At 43.7% G+C, this 16,261-nt stretch overlaps 1 protein-coding gene across 1 annotated transcript in view; it reads left to right on the plus strand.

The window, feature by feature from the left end:
- Positions 1 to 2,631: 2,631 nt before the first annotated feature.
- pou6f2 (POU class 6 homeobox 2) overlaps positions 2,632 to 16,261 on the plus strand; it is a 29,375-nt gene continuing 15,745 nt past the window's right edge. The window contains exons 1-2 of the mRNA XM_013912357.1: positions 2,632 to 2,881; positions 15,604 to 15,741. Coding sequence (XP_013767811.1) covers positions 2,720 to 2,881; positions 15,604 to 15,741 — 300 coding nt within the window. The 5' untranslated portion in view covers positions 2,632 to 2,719. The remainder of the gene's footprint in view (positions 2,882 to 15,603; positions 15,742 to 16,261) is intronic.

Raw genomic sequence — 16,261 nt, forward strand, 5'->3', positions numbered from 1 at the left:
AATGTGTCAGGAGGTAGAAGAAATGTAAAAGTGTGCTGTTTACTGGCCGAGAGATGCCAGCTCTCTTTGGCTGGGCTTCTGCAGAGTGAGGAAAGAGAAGGATGATCTGATCTTCATCAAATGTTCATCTGTGCCTGTCCTGGAGACGAAGTGACCACGCTAATCAAAGACTTGTCTGCCCTGATGTTTTATTCATCTTTTATGAGACAAGCATACTTAAATAATTTAAGTGCATTGATTCGGTGTGTGTACAAGCTTGTCTACGATGTGTTCACAATTGCTGGGCCGTATTATCAATAGATGTTCACAAGTCATTTTCCAGTGTTTGTTATCAGGGCCTTTGTGTTATTGTTATAAACACTGTAAATATTTAGCTTAGCTTAGTTCGGCCGTGTATGTTAATATAGTATAAATACATTATCTGCGACACTTTATATGTTATTCAGAATGACATCACAGTTTACACCCTAGTTTGTGGATTTTTAGTTTTAAAGCATGAACATTTGACTTAAAAGAGGCAAACGTAGTTAATTTAGTTATTAATAGAAGTTTAATTGAAGTATTTATTTAGTCTTTACTTTCCTAATTCTAAAAACAGGAAGTGTATTTTTCACAAAACCTGTTAATTTAGCTTGTTTAGACAGCATATGCTTTACTCAGCATAATTACCTTGCTTTTTAGTATATGAGATTTTAAAGACCGATACCGATATTTGGTGATTTAAAAATCCGATATTTTTTTCTTTCAGACACACAACGCAGAATTATATGGAGTAATTTAATAGTGTAGTCTAAGATAACGAAAGTGATGTTTAAAAAGTAATTTTGCTGTTACAACAACTCGTGGATTATTCGTTTACCACCGCCCGATAGTTCTTGAATCAACTGCCTGTTGTGGTTGTTGCAACCCAGAGACATATTGTAGAGTGCCCTCTGGTGGGCAAACTATGCAACATCAACACTCATAGCATGATTGAAGGGTGTTTTTCTTCTTCACTTTTTACATTTTCATTTTTCTGGATGTTTGAAGCACTTTGAGGCGACTGTTGATGGGATTTGTAAATAAACTGAATTGAATGGAATTGAAATGCTAGTACTGAAAGATCAGAGTCTACTTTCCATCCAAAGAAGTTGTAGGTTTTAAGATTATTTTTTGACTTTTTTTAAGAACTGAAGCGGCTCTATAGTGCAGTAGTTTACACTTTTGCCTAACAAGCAAATGAGGCTGAATTCAATTTTGGGAGGAGAAACAAACTCTTTTGTGGGTTGTGTTAAGAAGGGCAAATCAAACATGCAGAGCTACCTGCTGTGGTCACCCTCTTCTGAATAAGTGAGCAGCTGAAAGTAACTTTAACTGTGGAAACAATTACATAGGGCAGAAATGTCTTTTTATTGTGCACTACACTGTAAAAAGCTAGATGAAATATCTCCATACAGATCAGTCCTGTCTCCACTAAACCCAAATTATCTTTTGCAGCACAGAAACAGTCAAATGTTGATTTCACTCTTTTCTTTTCTGTCTAAGGCTGTGTAGCATCACCGAGCAGTCCACAGCAATCTGCTGGAAGTCAAGCGTAGCAATGATATGTTCTGATATGTAAAGTTGTTTTTAAGCGGTTGAACTGTCAACATGTTAAGACATACACAGGTTTTAAAAAGTCTCTTCTATCCATCACATCTGTGTGTAAACTCAGTTTGTCCTTTCTTCTGTTTAGGGTGTGAAGGTCAGCTTAGATGTTGTTGTTTTTAGCCCATTTCGCACATATGGTGTTACGGTTGATTCCTTTAGTAGAAATCATTCGTTGTCTGTGTTGTGCTGTGGCTTTCGTCTGACATTCAAACATAAAGTGTGTGTTTGTGTGTGTGAAATGACAGAAGATCCACCAAGTTGTGTATTCGGGTGTTTGGAGTGAACTGCACAGCGGTCACACCAACATGTTTTTACATTTGTTTTATGTCAGGTGTGCTCTCTGGGTACTTGGTAGTATCTGCATGTCTGGTGTGGCTGCAGCTTGAGTGTTAACTGATTTTTTTTTTAAACAGCATAAAAATTTATAAGCATTTAAATGTTGGAATTACTTTCTAATGGCACGCTATTATTGGATCCAATTAGTTAATGGGTTTATTTCTGAACTCTTACAGAGAAGATGGATGTCTCTTTCTTATGAGATTTTGAGCCATTAAACCAAAGATTCTTTCTTTCTCCGAGTGACAATGACGACTTTTTGGCTCCGGAGAGCAATTATATCAGTCAGGCTTGATAGCTTTGTCCTCCAACTAGCTAAATTGAATTCAGTGACTCCATCATGCAGGCTAAAAACCCAGGAGGACCTTGTTGTGGCTCCATGCAATTTACATCTGTCTTTCACTGTTTACCCTATGCATCCCACACTCTATGTGTGCATGTGTTTCTGTCTTTGGTGTGAAAATATTCTTCAGATAATGAAGGCCTCTTGTTTATGTGCTGAAACACTTCTGCAGCGTGTGGCCCAGACACTACCAAGAATCAAACTCCTGTCCTTTCATCAACAGCTACCTCATCACTGAACTCCCAGCTCCAGCACCTGCAGCAGCTCCAACAGATGCAGCAGCACCACCACCAGCAGCAGCAGCAACAACAGCAGCAGCAGCAACAGCAACAGCAGCAGCAGCAACAGCAGCACCACCATCACCAACAGTCTCACTCCCATAACCAGAACCAGCTGTCATCCCAGCATCACATGACCCCACCCAGCCAGCAGCAGCAGCAGACCTCCGTCCCGTCTCCAGCCTCCACCTGCTCCTCCACCTCCGGGCAGCCGCAGCAGTCCCCGCCGCACCGACCCAACCAGTCTCCGGCCCGCAGCCTCCCGTCACCCGTCACTCCGCCCATGCCTTTGCCCGTGAGTCCACAAACTAACATGTATTTGTAGATAAGCACAGGTCCAGCTTCTCCTCTCTCTAAAACAACTTCTAATTCAGCACACTCTATTTGGATTTTTGGCTGGAGGTTGCTGGAAAATTAATTGCTAAGCCCCAGATACGTAAAAAATGTGTACTCCCTGACAAGTTAATGAGTGATTGGTGGAGGCCACTTGGTGTCACTAGGCAAAATTGGTCTTAAAGACATATGCAGTGTCAAAGACATAGGCGAGTGATTGGTGTGTTTAGATTAAATAAATCGCAAAGAAGGTGCAGCACCAAAATCCTCCTTGTGATTGCTTTGGCCGCTAGCAGATTCACATGTAAGATGATGACTTGTCTGCAAAGTGTCTCTAACAAACTGGAAATGGAAAACCACTTAAACTAGCATGTTTTAAAAAACCGAGCTTTTACTTTGAAGGCGAAGTTGGCAAGTTGGCATCTTCCTTGCAAACTACATCAATCTTCTAGTAACCAAATAAATCATAAGGAGGTTTTTGGTGCCGCACTTTCTTTGTGATCTATTTATTCCAGCAACAGCAACCACTCGCCAACCATTCAGGGAATATACATTTGTCCTTGTCTCTAGAGGTTGCCAGGGGGTTGCCAACTGATATGAGTGAGGGTAGATCTAAAGTGGATTTGGCACTTCTGATTGGTTTAATCCAACCTGTTCACCTACATCAGTACTCTTATATTTACGTGGATTGAGGTTTCATTTTTTGTCTTTATTAGTTCTGTTTTAGTTTAGAATGTAAATATTTAAAGGCTATTTTAAATTACATCAGAACAGAGTTTAAACGTATTTATCATCATGTCACTGCCGTTGCCCATTAATTTGTTCTTTTTATTAATACAGATTATCTACGTCAACCATAGTAACAATAGCTCTGCTCACTGATCTTGCAGTTAGGCCAAGAAGTGTTTCTTTTTAAAAAGAAAAGTGCTTCATGAGCTGACATGTGGATGGGAATCGCATCATTGTGGCCTTTAGCAGCAGCTGTATACTCTGCGCTCGATTGTTTGTCTGCAGATGATCTTTATCAAGTGGTGTCCATGTGGACCTATTAGAATATGCATGTTTTTATTGAAACCTTGACGCACTTGAGCACATCCAACCTCACAGCCAGGCGAGACGCATTAATCGTATCCTGCTGCTGCAGATCGAGGAGGGATTCTGAGGTTATCTATCCTTAGGCTTTCCAGTCGTAATCAGTCCTTTAATCTTTGCTGCTCTTCCCACTCAACCTCCTTTTTAGTCACTTTGTCTGTCCATCCATCTCTGCCCTTCTGTCCGTCTGCCTGTCACTGTGTGACGATAATAACCTATTTTATATCCCTGTGGTTTCATTTCTGGTGGAGACTGGCCAGGGTCGCCTTTCTGTCCCTGGTCACATTCATCAGCGTCAGACCCTTATTGGGTTGTGGTGCAAGCTTCTTTATGGCCAGGATGAGTTGGGCTATTTGTTTCCCCTCGCAGCCCTCTCCGGCCCTGTCACGGCCTAGTGAGACTCAGCAGGAAAAACAGCCTCTGGATTTAATGGGCTCCAAAGGCTGGCCGCTACATCGCGCCAAACAGGCTGTCCGGTCTGACTGTGGATACAAGAGCTCCTGACCAACATACAGATCCACACATTAAGCTTGCATCAGACAGTGTGTAAACACCTTAAGTAACAGATACTCTCTTAAGCTTTAATATGCTAGGAAACCACCACTTGGTTAAATTTCCAAGAATCTAAACAAAAGCAGCAGAACCATTGTTATTTCGAAACAAGCTCACTGCGTGTCTGAGTTCCCGAGCTTTATCGAGGTGGTGTTTCTGTGAAGGAAGCAGGGTTGCTGATTACGATGGCTGAGGACAGACCTTCTTTGAGGGGGCCAGAGGGGCCACATCGGGTATCATTAAGATATTGCCTCATCAAATAGGATTATAGTGTATGTGTGTGTGTGTGTGTGAGTGTGTGTGTGTAGAAGAAGAAGCAAAATGGCCATAAAAGGTTTAGTTTCTCTGGGTCATTGCTGGGATTTTCAAGGGGTGGGTTACACAGGGAGGGGCTCTCTGAAGGACAGCCTCAGCACCCTCTCATGGCTGCAATAGGATTTAAACAGCAGCTCCGCCTCCCTCCGCCGCTTGGGTCAGTGATTGGATTTTCAGTCCCACGTCTCTGGTTCATTTACAGAAGTTTTTAAATTCAAAGCACTTCCCGAGTAGAGACTTTCTCGTGCGCACGTGAGCACCGTCACCCCGATCGTGCTTTTGTATGTTTTAATGAACAGCACAGAAGGGCATTTCTGGTGTTTCTGTGTTTTACCCAGAGGAACCAGTGTGTGCAGTAAAGTGGAGTCATAATCACCATAATACAATGAGCATTTTGCAGATAACACCCCTATTTCCTACCGTCATTATTCAAACAAGTAGAATCACTCAGCCATTCAACTATTTGCAGAAAAGACTGCACAGCGCCGCAGAGAGACAAACACTCATTATGTTCCAATTAATGTCCCATTGTAATTCTCTTCTCATGGGAGGTGTGTGATATTCTTTGTAAACTCACAGAGAAGAAATCCTAAGCCTTCATTACATCCCTGGTGTTTTTGAGGGTTTGGCATTTTTTAATTTGTGAGTCAAATTTCATTAATTAGCTCATTAATACTCGTATTAGACTACAAATCGTACGGCAGCAGACCGAACCCCCTCGAGTCGGTGTTTTAAACTTATATTAGTGAAGCTAATGTGGTTAAATGAAGGGAGAATTTACCTTCCTACACCTTTCACACACTCTGTCTGCAGCTCCCCAACATGCAGAGTGCAGTCAGAGGCAGCCTGGAGCTGCCTGAAATAGCCACCACAGTGATGACAAATAGACAGAGGAAGATTATGAAATTTGCTTAAGTGCGTTAATGGGCTGATTGTGGGAGCCCGCTGGATTTTGCTGGAAGTTGATTGATTAGAGCTGCGGGTTTTCTCCACGCCCGGAGAGCTCAGGGATTTGACGGGGTAAAGGCGCGCCAAGTCTGTTACACCGGAATTGATCTTAATTAGATCTGAAAGACCTGCCACAGCAGAATGGTCTCGGCGATTAAAATGAAAAACAGGAGAAATTACTGATCAAATTAATCATAATGTCGGGCTACAGCTGTAGGTCTGGTGTAATTTGCCACTCCAGTGAGTTACATCAGCCCAGGCAGGGGAAAGGAGAGGCAGTACATACTGATCCATGGCAGCGGGAAGCTTAGGCCAGCCTATCAAATGTCTTATTCCAGTTCGTCTGCCCGGACCCTCCTGACCCTGCTGCGCCATCCAGCGGAGGCCCGGCATCCGTCTCTTTGTGCCTCTAATCTAATTAGTTGCTTTTTATTGCCCCTTTTTTCCCCCTTCTACATTATGTCTTCCTCCATCCAGAAACTGCACCCTTTACAGTGCTGCTGTTCTTGTCATGGCTGTCTTGTCACCAGCGTGTTGTGTGTTCACTAATAGCTTCTGACCTTGGTCCAGTGTCTGGCTGGCTGGTTTTCGGGGGGCCTGGCGGAGGTGGAGGCGTCCTGTCTTCCTCCTCCGTCAGACTCCCGCCGTCTGTCTCTCTCCCCTTCGTAGTCGTCTCCTTGATCGCTGTCAGAGCCCCACACTGGGCCTGTCCACTCTCCATCCACACACTCATAGGGGTAATTACAGCCTAGGGGCCTGCCTCCTATCCCTGTGCTCCACAATTTACCACCAAAGCGTCCACAGACATCTCTCTTCTTCCCCACTGCACCCCGACATCACAAGACTGCAGGGCCTCAACCCACAAGTGCTGCAATTACCTGAGTCTCTCCTCAATCCTTTTCTCTCTCCCTCTCCTCTCTCTCTCCCCCCTCCACGCTCTCCTCTCCACCCCTTTGGCTCCCTCACTATTCCCTGGCAATCAGCCTTCATTAGAAGCCTCTGGTGAAAACCCATCGTCACCAAGGTCAGCCGCTGCCAACCACAACGGCCTTTCAGAGGCCTGGCTGTCTGCACTCTCCATCTTTCCTCACCTCCTTGCCATCCTCCCATTCCTCCTCCTCCTCCTTTTCCTCCCCATTCCTGCTCACTCCACCATCCTCCTCGAATCTCGGGCCCATCACTGCTGCTTTTGTCTCCAGCTGAGGCCCCTTCAGACACTCATGTCACTGTTTTCCGCTGCAGTGCACTTTTACTTATGTCAACCACTGTTAAAATCACCACTGTCCAATTTGCTCCAAATGTCTCCCTTTTTTTTTTGTAGGGGGGGGGGGGACATTTTTCCCATTATATTATCATGTGTATTAAATGAGTCTTGCACATCGATTAATTGATTTTCCAGATCAGCTCCGTGCTCATTGAATTTAGCAAAGAGGGAGCCGCCGTCATTCTGCAGGATATTAAATCAAAATTAAAATGACATGCTTAAATGTGGGCCCAGTGGCGCACGCTGGGCAGCGTTTACATTAAAAGGGAAAAGTCGCTCTTAAATGTTGAAATAAAAAGAATTACAAAAACACATTATTTGAAATGATTTCTTCCAGTAAAAAGTGTTTTGAGTGTCTTTTTTCTGCCAGTTTTGGCGAGGAAGATACAATTAATGGAAATGACAATTAAAAAGACCATTTAAAAATATTTATGCATGAGAATAAAAGTTGGGCGTTCTTCTCTTATAATTTTACTTTCATGTAGAAGCTTTAAAGTGTCCTCACGTCCTGGCATTATCCGCAATAACACCTGCTTTAAATCCCCAGATTTCAAATAAAACTTTTAAATATATACTCGCGGTATATGATGGCAGGCTGTGTGTTTAAATGGCTGCTGGTAGCTGCGTGGTTTTAGAGCATGAGCGGGCCCTCGGCTCTCCAGCAGCTCAGCCTAGCCTCTTATTAATGCACAGGAGATCCGGCTCTTAAGAAGGCAGAAAATTGCCTTACATAACAAGCGCTCCACAATTTAGAAATACAAATGTGCACTGTTGACTGAAGCAGAAAATAAGACTGTTGCCCATCAACAGCACCACATTTCATATGAATAATTATAAAGCATGGGAGCTAGATGAGGAAAACAACCTGACCATGACAGCTCTACTACTTTTATTTACTTCAAATGAGGGATTAGGCAGGGAGAAAATCTAGAGACTTAAGGAGCGACGATGAGCCTTGAATTTCTAAATAAGGCGAAAGTTAAATTTATCATATTTCGCAAGGATCCTCTGGAAAACTGTGAGGGCACTTTCACTTTTAAAACTGCACCCACATTGCACCTTGCACTTACTTTTTGGCTTTTCTGGTTTTGTTGAGTTTTCAGAGCTCGCCAAGTTGATATTTCCGTCACTTTTTCTTTTTTTTTCTTTTTTAAAATCTGCAATCCTTCTAAGCCTGGCCCCATTACTCTCGAGGTGGGCAGAGGGCTTGCAGCTCAGACACCCAGCAGAAAGGCACAGCTCCCTGATCAGCCCACATGGACACTGGGGGCAACACGCATTAGACGCCCACAGGGGAGCCCTCAGATGGAGCACCGAGCTAGGGCTCACCTAACAGTGGAAAAGGAATAGGGTTTCTTTAATTATGAGGCAGGGCTGTGACATTGAGTTCCCCCCTTTCTCCTCCAGCAGCCTCCCAGACACCGTCTAAGTGCTCCGCTCCGCTGAGGAGGCCAGTCCCCCCGCGGGGCGCGATTCCACTGCCTGTAATTTCTGATGCCCATTAGTGACCGCAAACAGAGCACCGGGCTCGCACGAGGAATACAGCTGCGCGGCTCTGCCACGCTGTAAAAAGGCCCTTTTAATGCAATGTTATTGCATTATACCCTCCTCATAGAGCAAGTCAAAAGTCCCATTTGTGGTCTCTGCAGAATATTATCAGAAATTCTTCTCTGCAGTGTTTCCAGTCGTAGTAAGCCGGGGCTGGATTTGGTGTATATTTTTGTAATATGAAGTGGGCTGTGTGGGTTTAAATTCCTTTCATTTGCACCTGCACTCTCTGAGGAGCTTTTTTGCATTTTCTCCCAACCCCAACCCCCACCTCCTCTGTCTACCTGCCCTTTTTCATTATTAGCGGGAATGTACAATTGATGGGTTTTGTAAATAGACTCAACTGGAATCCAAGAAAAGTGCACTTCCTTGAGTCAACTCCTCAAAGGTGGGGGGAAACCTTTGAAGTCGAAACTGAGATAATCAATACAAATACGGCGGCATATTTCATCAATTCACTTCTCCACTTATGCTGATTTAGCTCATGCCAACAACTCTGTACTTGTTTCTTTTTCTTTTTTTTCTTTTTTTGGGGGGAGGGATGCGGGGGGGGGGAGCGAAGGAGACATGGACGGAGGGGAGGGAGGGTGGTGGATTTATTGATCAAGAGTGACCACATCTTAGCCACAGAGCCCCTCTCTCGTGATTAATCTTAGGGCTCAGAGTTGGCCAATGACACATGACAGGCCTCCTCCTCAAACTCCTCCATTTCTCTTCATTACTGGCCGTATTTTTGGACACCACTGTGGAGAGTAATCATTTACCTTTATTGTGTTTATAAAGCTGCGGCATGGATGACCCTTCCTATATTGAATTGAGGACATCAAAAGATCACTGGACATTGATTAGGAAGATATTAAAGTCATTCAAATGCTATATTTATATGTCAAACAACAGCAGAGTGAAAAGAGATGCCATTTCCACCTAAACGAAAAGCAATGGGATGTAATCAGTCCAGTGGAAATACAACTCAAGAATCAAGAAATATGGTTTATTAAACATTGAATATTTGAGGTAATGCTCATCTAAAGGCTGCGAAGAGTCTTTGTTGATTCTCCACAGTCGGATCGCCTAATGATTTGATTTTTCATTTTCTTCCGTGGCCAGGTACCCACTTTAAGAAATCATAGCCGGAGCAGCAGTATATTTTCCCGCAACGCTGGTCGCGGCTGTGATTTCCAGCCCAGCGCTAGTATGGTACAGAAATAACTGCACCAAATATGTCACATCATGAGCTGAAATGGTCAGCACTTTCCTGTAGATACTTAATCACCAAGTAGTTTCAAATTTAATACATCTGGAAACAGCTAAATATTATAGATCATTCTCCAGGAAGAGGAATAGTGTTGGAGGACTGTAGTATAACTTATATTTTTACTCTCCGAGTGTCCCCTAACCAGTGGAAATATACTGCTGCGGTGATTAATGACAAGGAACCCGCTCTGAACCGCCGTGCCTCACAATTATCAACAAATGGGCTGGAGCAGATTTTATGTAATGATTAAAGCTGCTGTTAATTTCACATGAAGGTAATGAGCGGGGAGATTGACGGCCACTGTCCGACACTCCATCATCCCTTTATAGTTAGTTTAAACGTTTTCACGACTCTTTTCCTCCCTCATTTGCATTTCGCCTCATTAGATATGGCCATTTCTGAGACCGCCTGCGATATCCATTTCCTGGAGTTAATGCATTTTATTTGATCAGCCAAACCGCCTCAGTTAACTAGCTGTCATTCTGGTCTTCCATATGACATCACTCCATTAGCACCCGCCGTGCCACCTCGGCCACCTCCACGTCCACACCCGCTGCCACCACCATCCCTACGCTGCCTTAAGCAATTACAATGCCCGACTGTCAGCGGATGCAGCGTTATTGTATTTTGCCGGGTGTTATCTGCCCCAGTTGTTCTATCTGTCTTTCACGTTCCAATATTTCTCCTCAAAAATGGCTCTTTTTGGGGTTTATTTTTCACAACGGCTGGAGCTGAGGCCCAGTGGTGAGCAATATTTGGCGCTGGGAGGGCTCAGAGTGCACAACCACGGTGCGAGGCCCCCGCCAACCAAGGGACTAGAGGTGTTTTGGAGGGCCTAATGGCATTTTGATGTTCATAAGCACAGCGGATGTGAGGAAGGGGAGACAGGGAGGTGGGCGAGAGGCTTTTTTGGGGGAGGAGGGGAGTCAGCAGAGGACTGTCAGCGGAAGACTTGCAGAGTCCTGACAGACACAGAACGTGTTTTCTCATGTCACAGCTGATTACATTCACTCCGGAGTGGGAAAAGAGCAGGGAGGAGACAGAGATGTGGGGCGAGGACGGACGAGGGAAGCTTCCATGTTGCTCCAGATAAAGGACATTCTCCTCATACAGAAACAATAGTGGTATTGACTGATGATTTACCCTGCTGGGTCCACTTTGATTCAGCTGTGGCTGGATGATTGAGGGTAAAACTTTCCGATATTTTTGTAGATGATTGTTTCTACCTGTAAAAAGTTTGTATGTAACCACTTTCAGCATCAGGTCAATTCTCTTTGAAATTTCCCTGTTAGGTTAAACGCATGTTTGATTCTTTTCTTGACTCACAGATGAGCAGAAAATACGCTTCGCACAAATCCCCGAGCCTGAGCGTAGACAAATCTGCCCCCCCCCCCCCCCCCCCCCCTCTTGCTTGCACCTCCACCACTTGTCCATTTATCTTTGCTCTTTTTTTGTCTAGTGCAGGCCCCGAAAAGGGGGGGAAAAGCAATTAAGTTTAAAACGGCCACATGAAAAGAGCAAAAACCAAGAATAAACTCCAGTTGTTCGTGTCAGACGATTTTATTTTCAGGGGTCTCTCCACGGTTTGCGGGGACACTATTTTTCCCTCTATTCCTGAGATTACACGGGTTGCTGCACCAGGTGACCCTCATGGTCAAACAAGGCGACGGAGAGCCCGGCGGAGTTTAAAGACTCCCCCCTTCATACCGAAAAAGATGCATTTTTAACAATTTGCAGGCTTTTTTTTCCCTCCCCGCCAGACACATTTATTTTGTGTGTGTTTATCCCCGTGTATCCTTGCAAGTTTGCCTATATTAAACCAGGAGAGCGAAGCAGCTGGAGGGGGCTAAAGGTGACAAAATGTTGTCACATGATATAATGGAGGCTTTGAATTTCCTGGCTTGAATTTTGCCTTAAAACTGTTAGTTGTTTTTTTTTTAAAATAAACACACCGACGTGAACTTATTTCAACACTTGCGTTAAACCGGAGCATCCCGATCTGCCAAAAATCTTCTCAGACGCCCTTTTTCGTAGCGAATGAAAAGAATAAACCACAATGGTTAACATGCAGGCTCTACAAACTGGATGATCACTGTTTATCTCTTCCAACACATGCAATCAGTACAAATGCTAGGCCAGCTCTGTCATTTTGTGCCTCCCGCCGAGGTGTTGAGAGGAGTCACCGTGGCGGAAAATCACCTGTTTAGGTGTTGAACACAGCCTCGCCTCTCCTTATTCCTTGCTCTCCTTCCAACTGCTATCCATATTATCCCGTGCCAGAGACGCGGCAATAAAGCCTGCTCTCTTTTCACCTAGATTTACCCGAATAACATAGCATCTGAAAGGCCTATCATCGAATGAGGCTCAATGATAATATTTCAGATAAATCTGAAAGCTTCTCCAACAACCCATCACTCACACAATGACGCCGAGCGCAGCAGATTTTCAGGCAGACTCTGGGCGTGCTCGCCTGAGCAGATCACATTATCTGTGTGTTGATCTGTAGCCTCTGTTTAACTCTGTTTAACTGACCGTGTTGGCTCTTCTCTGTGTCCCCATTCACAATCGCAGCGCCCTCAGTGCTGTGTTTTCACCCAAACGGCTCAAAGAACTCTCAAGTCAGCATTTTACATTCACAGCCTGTCTCACCTGGGCTACCACAGCGGCCGGAGCAGCTTTTATTTCTTCTTCAGGTAGACGAGGGGAGGAGATCGTCTGCCTCTCAGTTTCTCAGTCTCGCTACAAGTCCCTTCATACTTGTGGTATTTTTCAGGATTAGCAGTTTTTAGGCTTTGCTGCTGATGATAATGTGGGCGATAATGCTGCTTTGTGTGCGTTCTGTGTGAAAGACAAAGCTGGTCAAATAGATCACGCCCTGTGATCTCCGTTTCTTTTCTCTTTTTTTTGCTTTTCTTTTTTTGTTTTTGTTTTTGAAAAGACATTTTAAAAGCCAAGAAAGCACTACTGGGAGCAGCATGCCAGAGGAGGATGTGGAGCTGTTTCAGCTTTCATGTGTCACCAACTTTTCAAAACATTCTCGACTGATTCTCAAAGATTTTCCACAACAATCATCAATTCACATTCGCCTTTGAGCGTATACGAAGTCAGCGGTGATGACTCCTTCTTATCCGTCTTCCAGGAAAGCATTACTGCTGTTATTTTTTCATCACAATAAAGGTACTTTTGCTATGAATCTCTCTACAATTTTTGCTTTTGTATAATGATAATAATAAAGGTAAAAGTATAATCAAAGCTTTTCCCGACACAAAATTGGGCTCCATACGGCACAGTTATTTTTTTGGCTATATAATTAATAAAATTTCATCTTATCCTATCGAGACTCTTCATCCTCTTATGGGGACATTACATTTTGGCTTTTCTGCCTCTTATACTTCCTTCTAATCAATAAATACAGTTTTTAAACAACGGTGACAGAGCTGTGCTATGCTGTAAAATAAACCCACTGTCCCCATCTGTGTCTGTTTAAATTTGATGCTCAGTTTTTATCTTTATAAGGTCCAACTAATGCCAAATAGCTAGAGGAAATTATAAATGCACCCCAAACAAGAGCTCAGGCCTCCGGAGGATAAGCTTGAGTAAATTAAACCCCACTTAAAAGTTGCATCTGGAAAGGCAAAACCTGTTTAGTGGGAGCCAAAGTTTTCTGTACATAGAAAAAAAATCCATGTGTAATATAACCACTTACACTTTTATCAGGATATGCCATTTGTCAGTACAGTCACCGTTATAAATCAGGTTTTTCCTGGGTTATGTAGGAGCCTCTGGGGGGCTACTTTGTACCTAAGCACAATCGGTGTGTATGCAGTAAAGGCAGTGAGTCTGTGTTACTTGAAAGAAAACTGTGTTTCCCTGTTATTTATGACTGTCTGACAAAATGAAACCCAATTAACAAAACTGGTTAAATAACAATAATGTTGGTTTTATTGATTCTACTTAAAACCGCTGCAAAAAATTAAAACATTTTTGCATGAAAAATCCTTTAAATATGTCACTGATAAGAAGTCACGTATAAAACCGAATTAATTGCTTACACTGCCAAATGCTTCCAGCCCCTTGAGATTATTAATGTGCACATGAAATTTGAATTATAATTTATCAGTGTTTAGCAAGGATGTGGGTCAAAGGGCAGTTTAGTAAAAGCAAATGCATCTTTTAGAGAAAATATAAGAGTAAAGTCTTACTCTTGTTTTTTATCTTCTAATGGGGACATAATGGAGATTCAAACATACTAAAAATGACACATTGTGTAAGAAATACTGGCTGCCATATGATACGTACATGCATCTCCCATTGTTGCTTCTGTACATTGATGCTCTTTAATGTAGCAGCACTGTAAACTCAGATAATCCTGCCTGTAGTCGATGTGCTGTAGCTGTGCTGCTTAGGTTAGTCTTTATTTCAGCTTGAATTCTCTTATGCTACATATATACAGCTAAAAGTAGGCGCGCAGTTTTTCAGCGTTTTGAGATGTTCAGATATCCAAAGGACAACTGCTGGACACATAAAAGACAATCTTGCGATTATCGAGGAAAAACTGGATGACTTTCAGACGAGAGGAGGCAATATCAATCACGGCCAATTTGAGGCCACCAACATGAAATATGATTTCATAAGACAAATGCAGTGTCATTCTTAATGTGCTTAACCTTTACTGTCAATGAAAAAGTATCGATCGCTCGGTGGCATTTTTTCATCATTTGATTTCGAAAAGTGTAATAATATATATATGGTGGTGGGGTACGGTAAAAGATGAATGGCGACTGGGTGATCTCAGATGAACAGAGCTGAATTCGCTGCAGAGAAAGTGTGGAAAAGTTGATGTTTCTGGGGAGACTTTTTGTCGCAGCACGCTGTATTTTAAATCTTGTAAATAAACCCTGCTTTTAATTTAAGCATGTACCCGACCAGCATTAGCAGCGGGGAGCGGGCAGCCTGCTTCTTAAGCAGTGTTTCTATTATTTCTCTATTCTGTTGAGTAATTGGGAGGTCTCCTATCTCTTCTTGGTCTTTGATCTACTTACTCAACCTAATAAGACTTTGCTCTGCTGCACTACAACCAAATCAGCAGTGCATTTTCAGCCCCCTAATAAGTGGTTAGCTTGATTTATATGGGTAATCTCAGCAATGTGGCAGAGCTCTACAACCTCTCCCTGATGCACCGAGCCTCTTTTCACAACCACAGGCCAGACCAGATGAGTCCATTACAGCGAGGGCAAAGGCGGTCATTTTAACCCTCCTTTGCTTCAGCTGTAACAGTGAGTCAGAGGATTTCTGAGTCGAAGCATATTGAAGCGGTTTTACGATACAGTGATGCATGGCCACGCCGCCTGGCTCTATTGTGAGAGCGGGAAGCTGTTGGGTCATTGCTGCGGGTGGAAAAACTCGGCTCGGCCCGTGGGGAGCCCCGGGGGCCAGAGAAAGCACTTAGAGTGGTAAAATGGCCACTTATTCACAGCCGCCCTCCTGTTTTCGCTGCTCCTCCCTACCCTCGAGCCTCCCACTGGGTCCAGGAGCACAGACCTCTGGGAACTATATGATGGACTGTGTAGCCCTCACTGCAGTTGGCCTATTCTGGCCCCACAAACAATAAACAAAAGTGTGACGCCTGTAAACCTGCATCTGTAGGAATCTGTATTGTGCTGTAAACATCTGCACTGGTGCCATCAAACAATGTCTTCGCCCTCTCCAGATGAATCCTCTGGCCAGCCAGGCAGCGGTAGCGGCAGCAGCAGCCATGGGATCCATCGCCGGCTCACAGGTGTTTGGCAACGCCCTGTCAAACCTGCAAGGGGCCACCGGGCAGCTGGTCACCAACGCACAAGGACAGGTGAGTGCAACGAGCTTAAATATAGGGCTGAATAAAAACTCCAGAGAGCTCTAGAAGATGCTGGGAGTTCATCTATCACGTATAAAAAAGTGCAGCTCAGAATAAACCGTCTGATCTTTCCACGCAGACTTCTAGTAGCTAGTCTTAAAGTTGTTTGTCTACAATCCAGTAGCCGCCCCACATCATGTTAAGCATTTTGGGAATAAACAAAGCCCTTCCTTCTTTTATCCTCACGCGCAGCAAAACGCTGACCTTGTCATATTCACAGGGTGGCTGCAGAATTGTTCCATCAGTAGCCAGAGGCTTGAACGATGATGCTTGTCATTGCAGGGCCTTATCTAATGAATCATCTTATCTCAGGTGCACACAGCACATATTAAAGGAAGATTGTATGGACCGCGTGCCCTTTCGTGCCACATCGTGTTATTTACTTTAACCCCTGTTTCATCGCTGTTTCACACTTGCACTGTATGCTGATGTTGAAGCATTTCTTAGCACAAAAACATGCTGGATTTTAAAA

The sequence above is a fragment of the Pundamilia nyererei genome, unplaced genomic scaffold (assembly GCF_000239375.1).
Source record: "Pundamilia nyererei isolate P.nyererei 1_Seehausen unplaced genomic scaffold, PunNye1.0 scaffold00087, whole genome shotgun sequence".
Classification (NCBI taxonomy): domain Eukaryota; kingdom Metazoa; phylum Chordata; class Actinopteri; order Cichliformes; family Cichlidae; genus Pundamilia; species Pundamilia nyererei.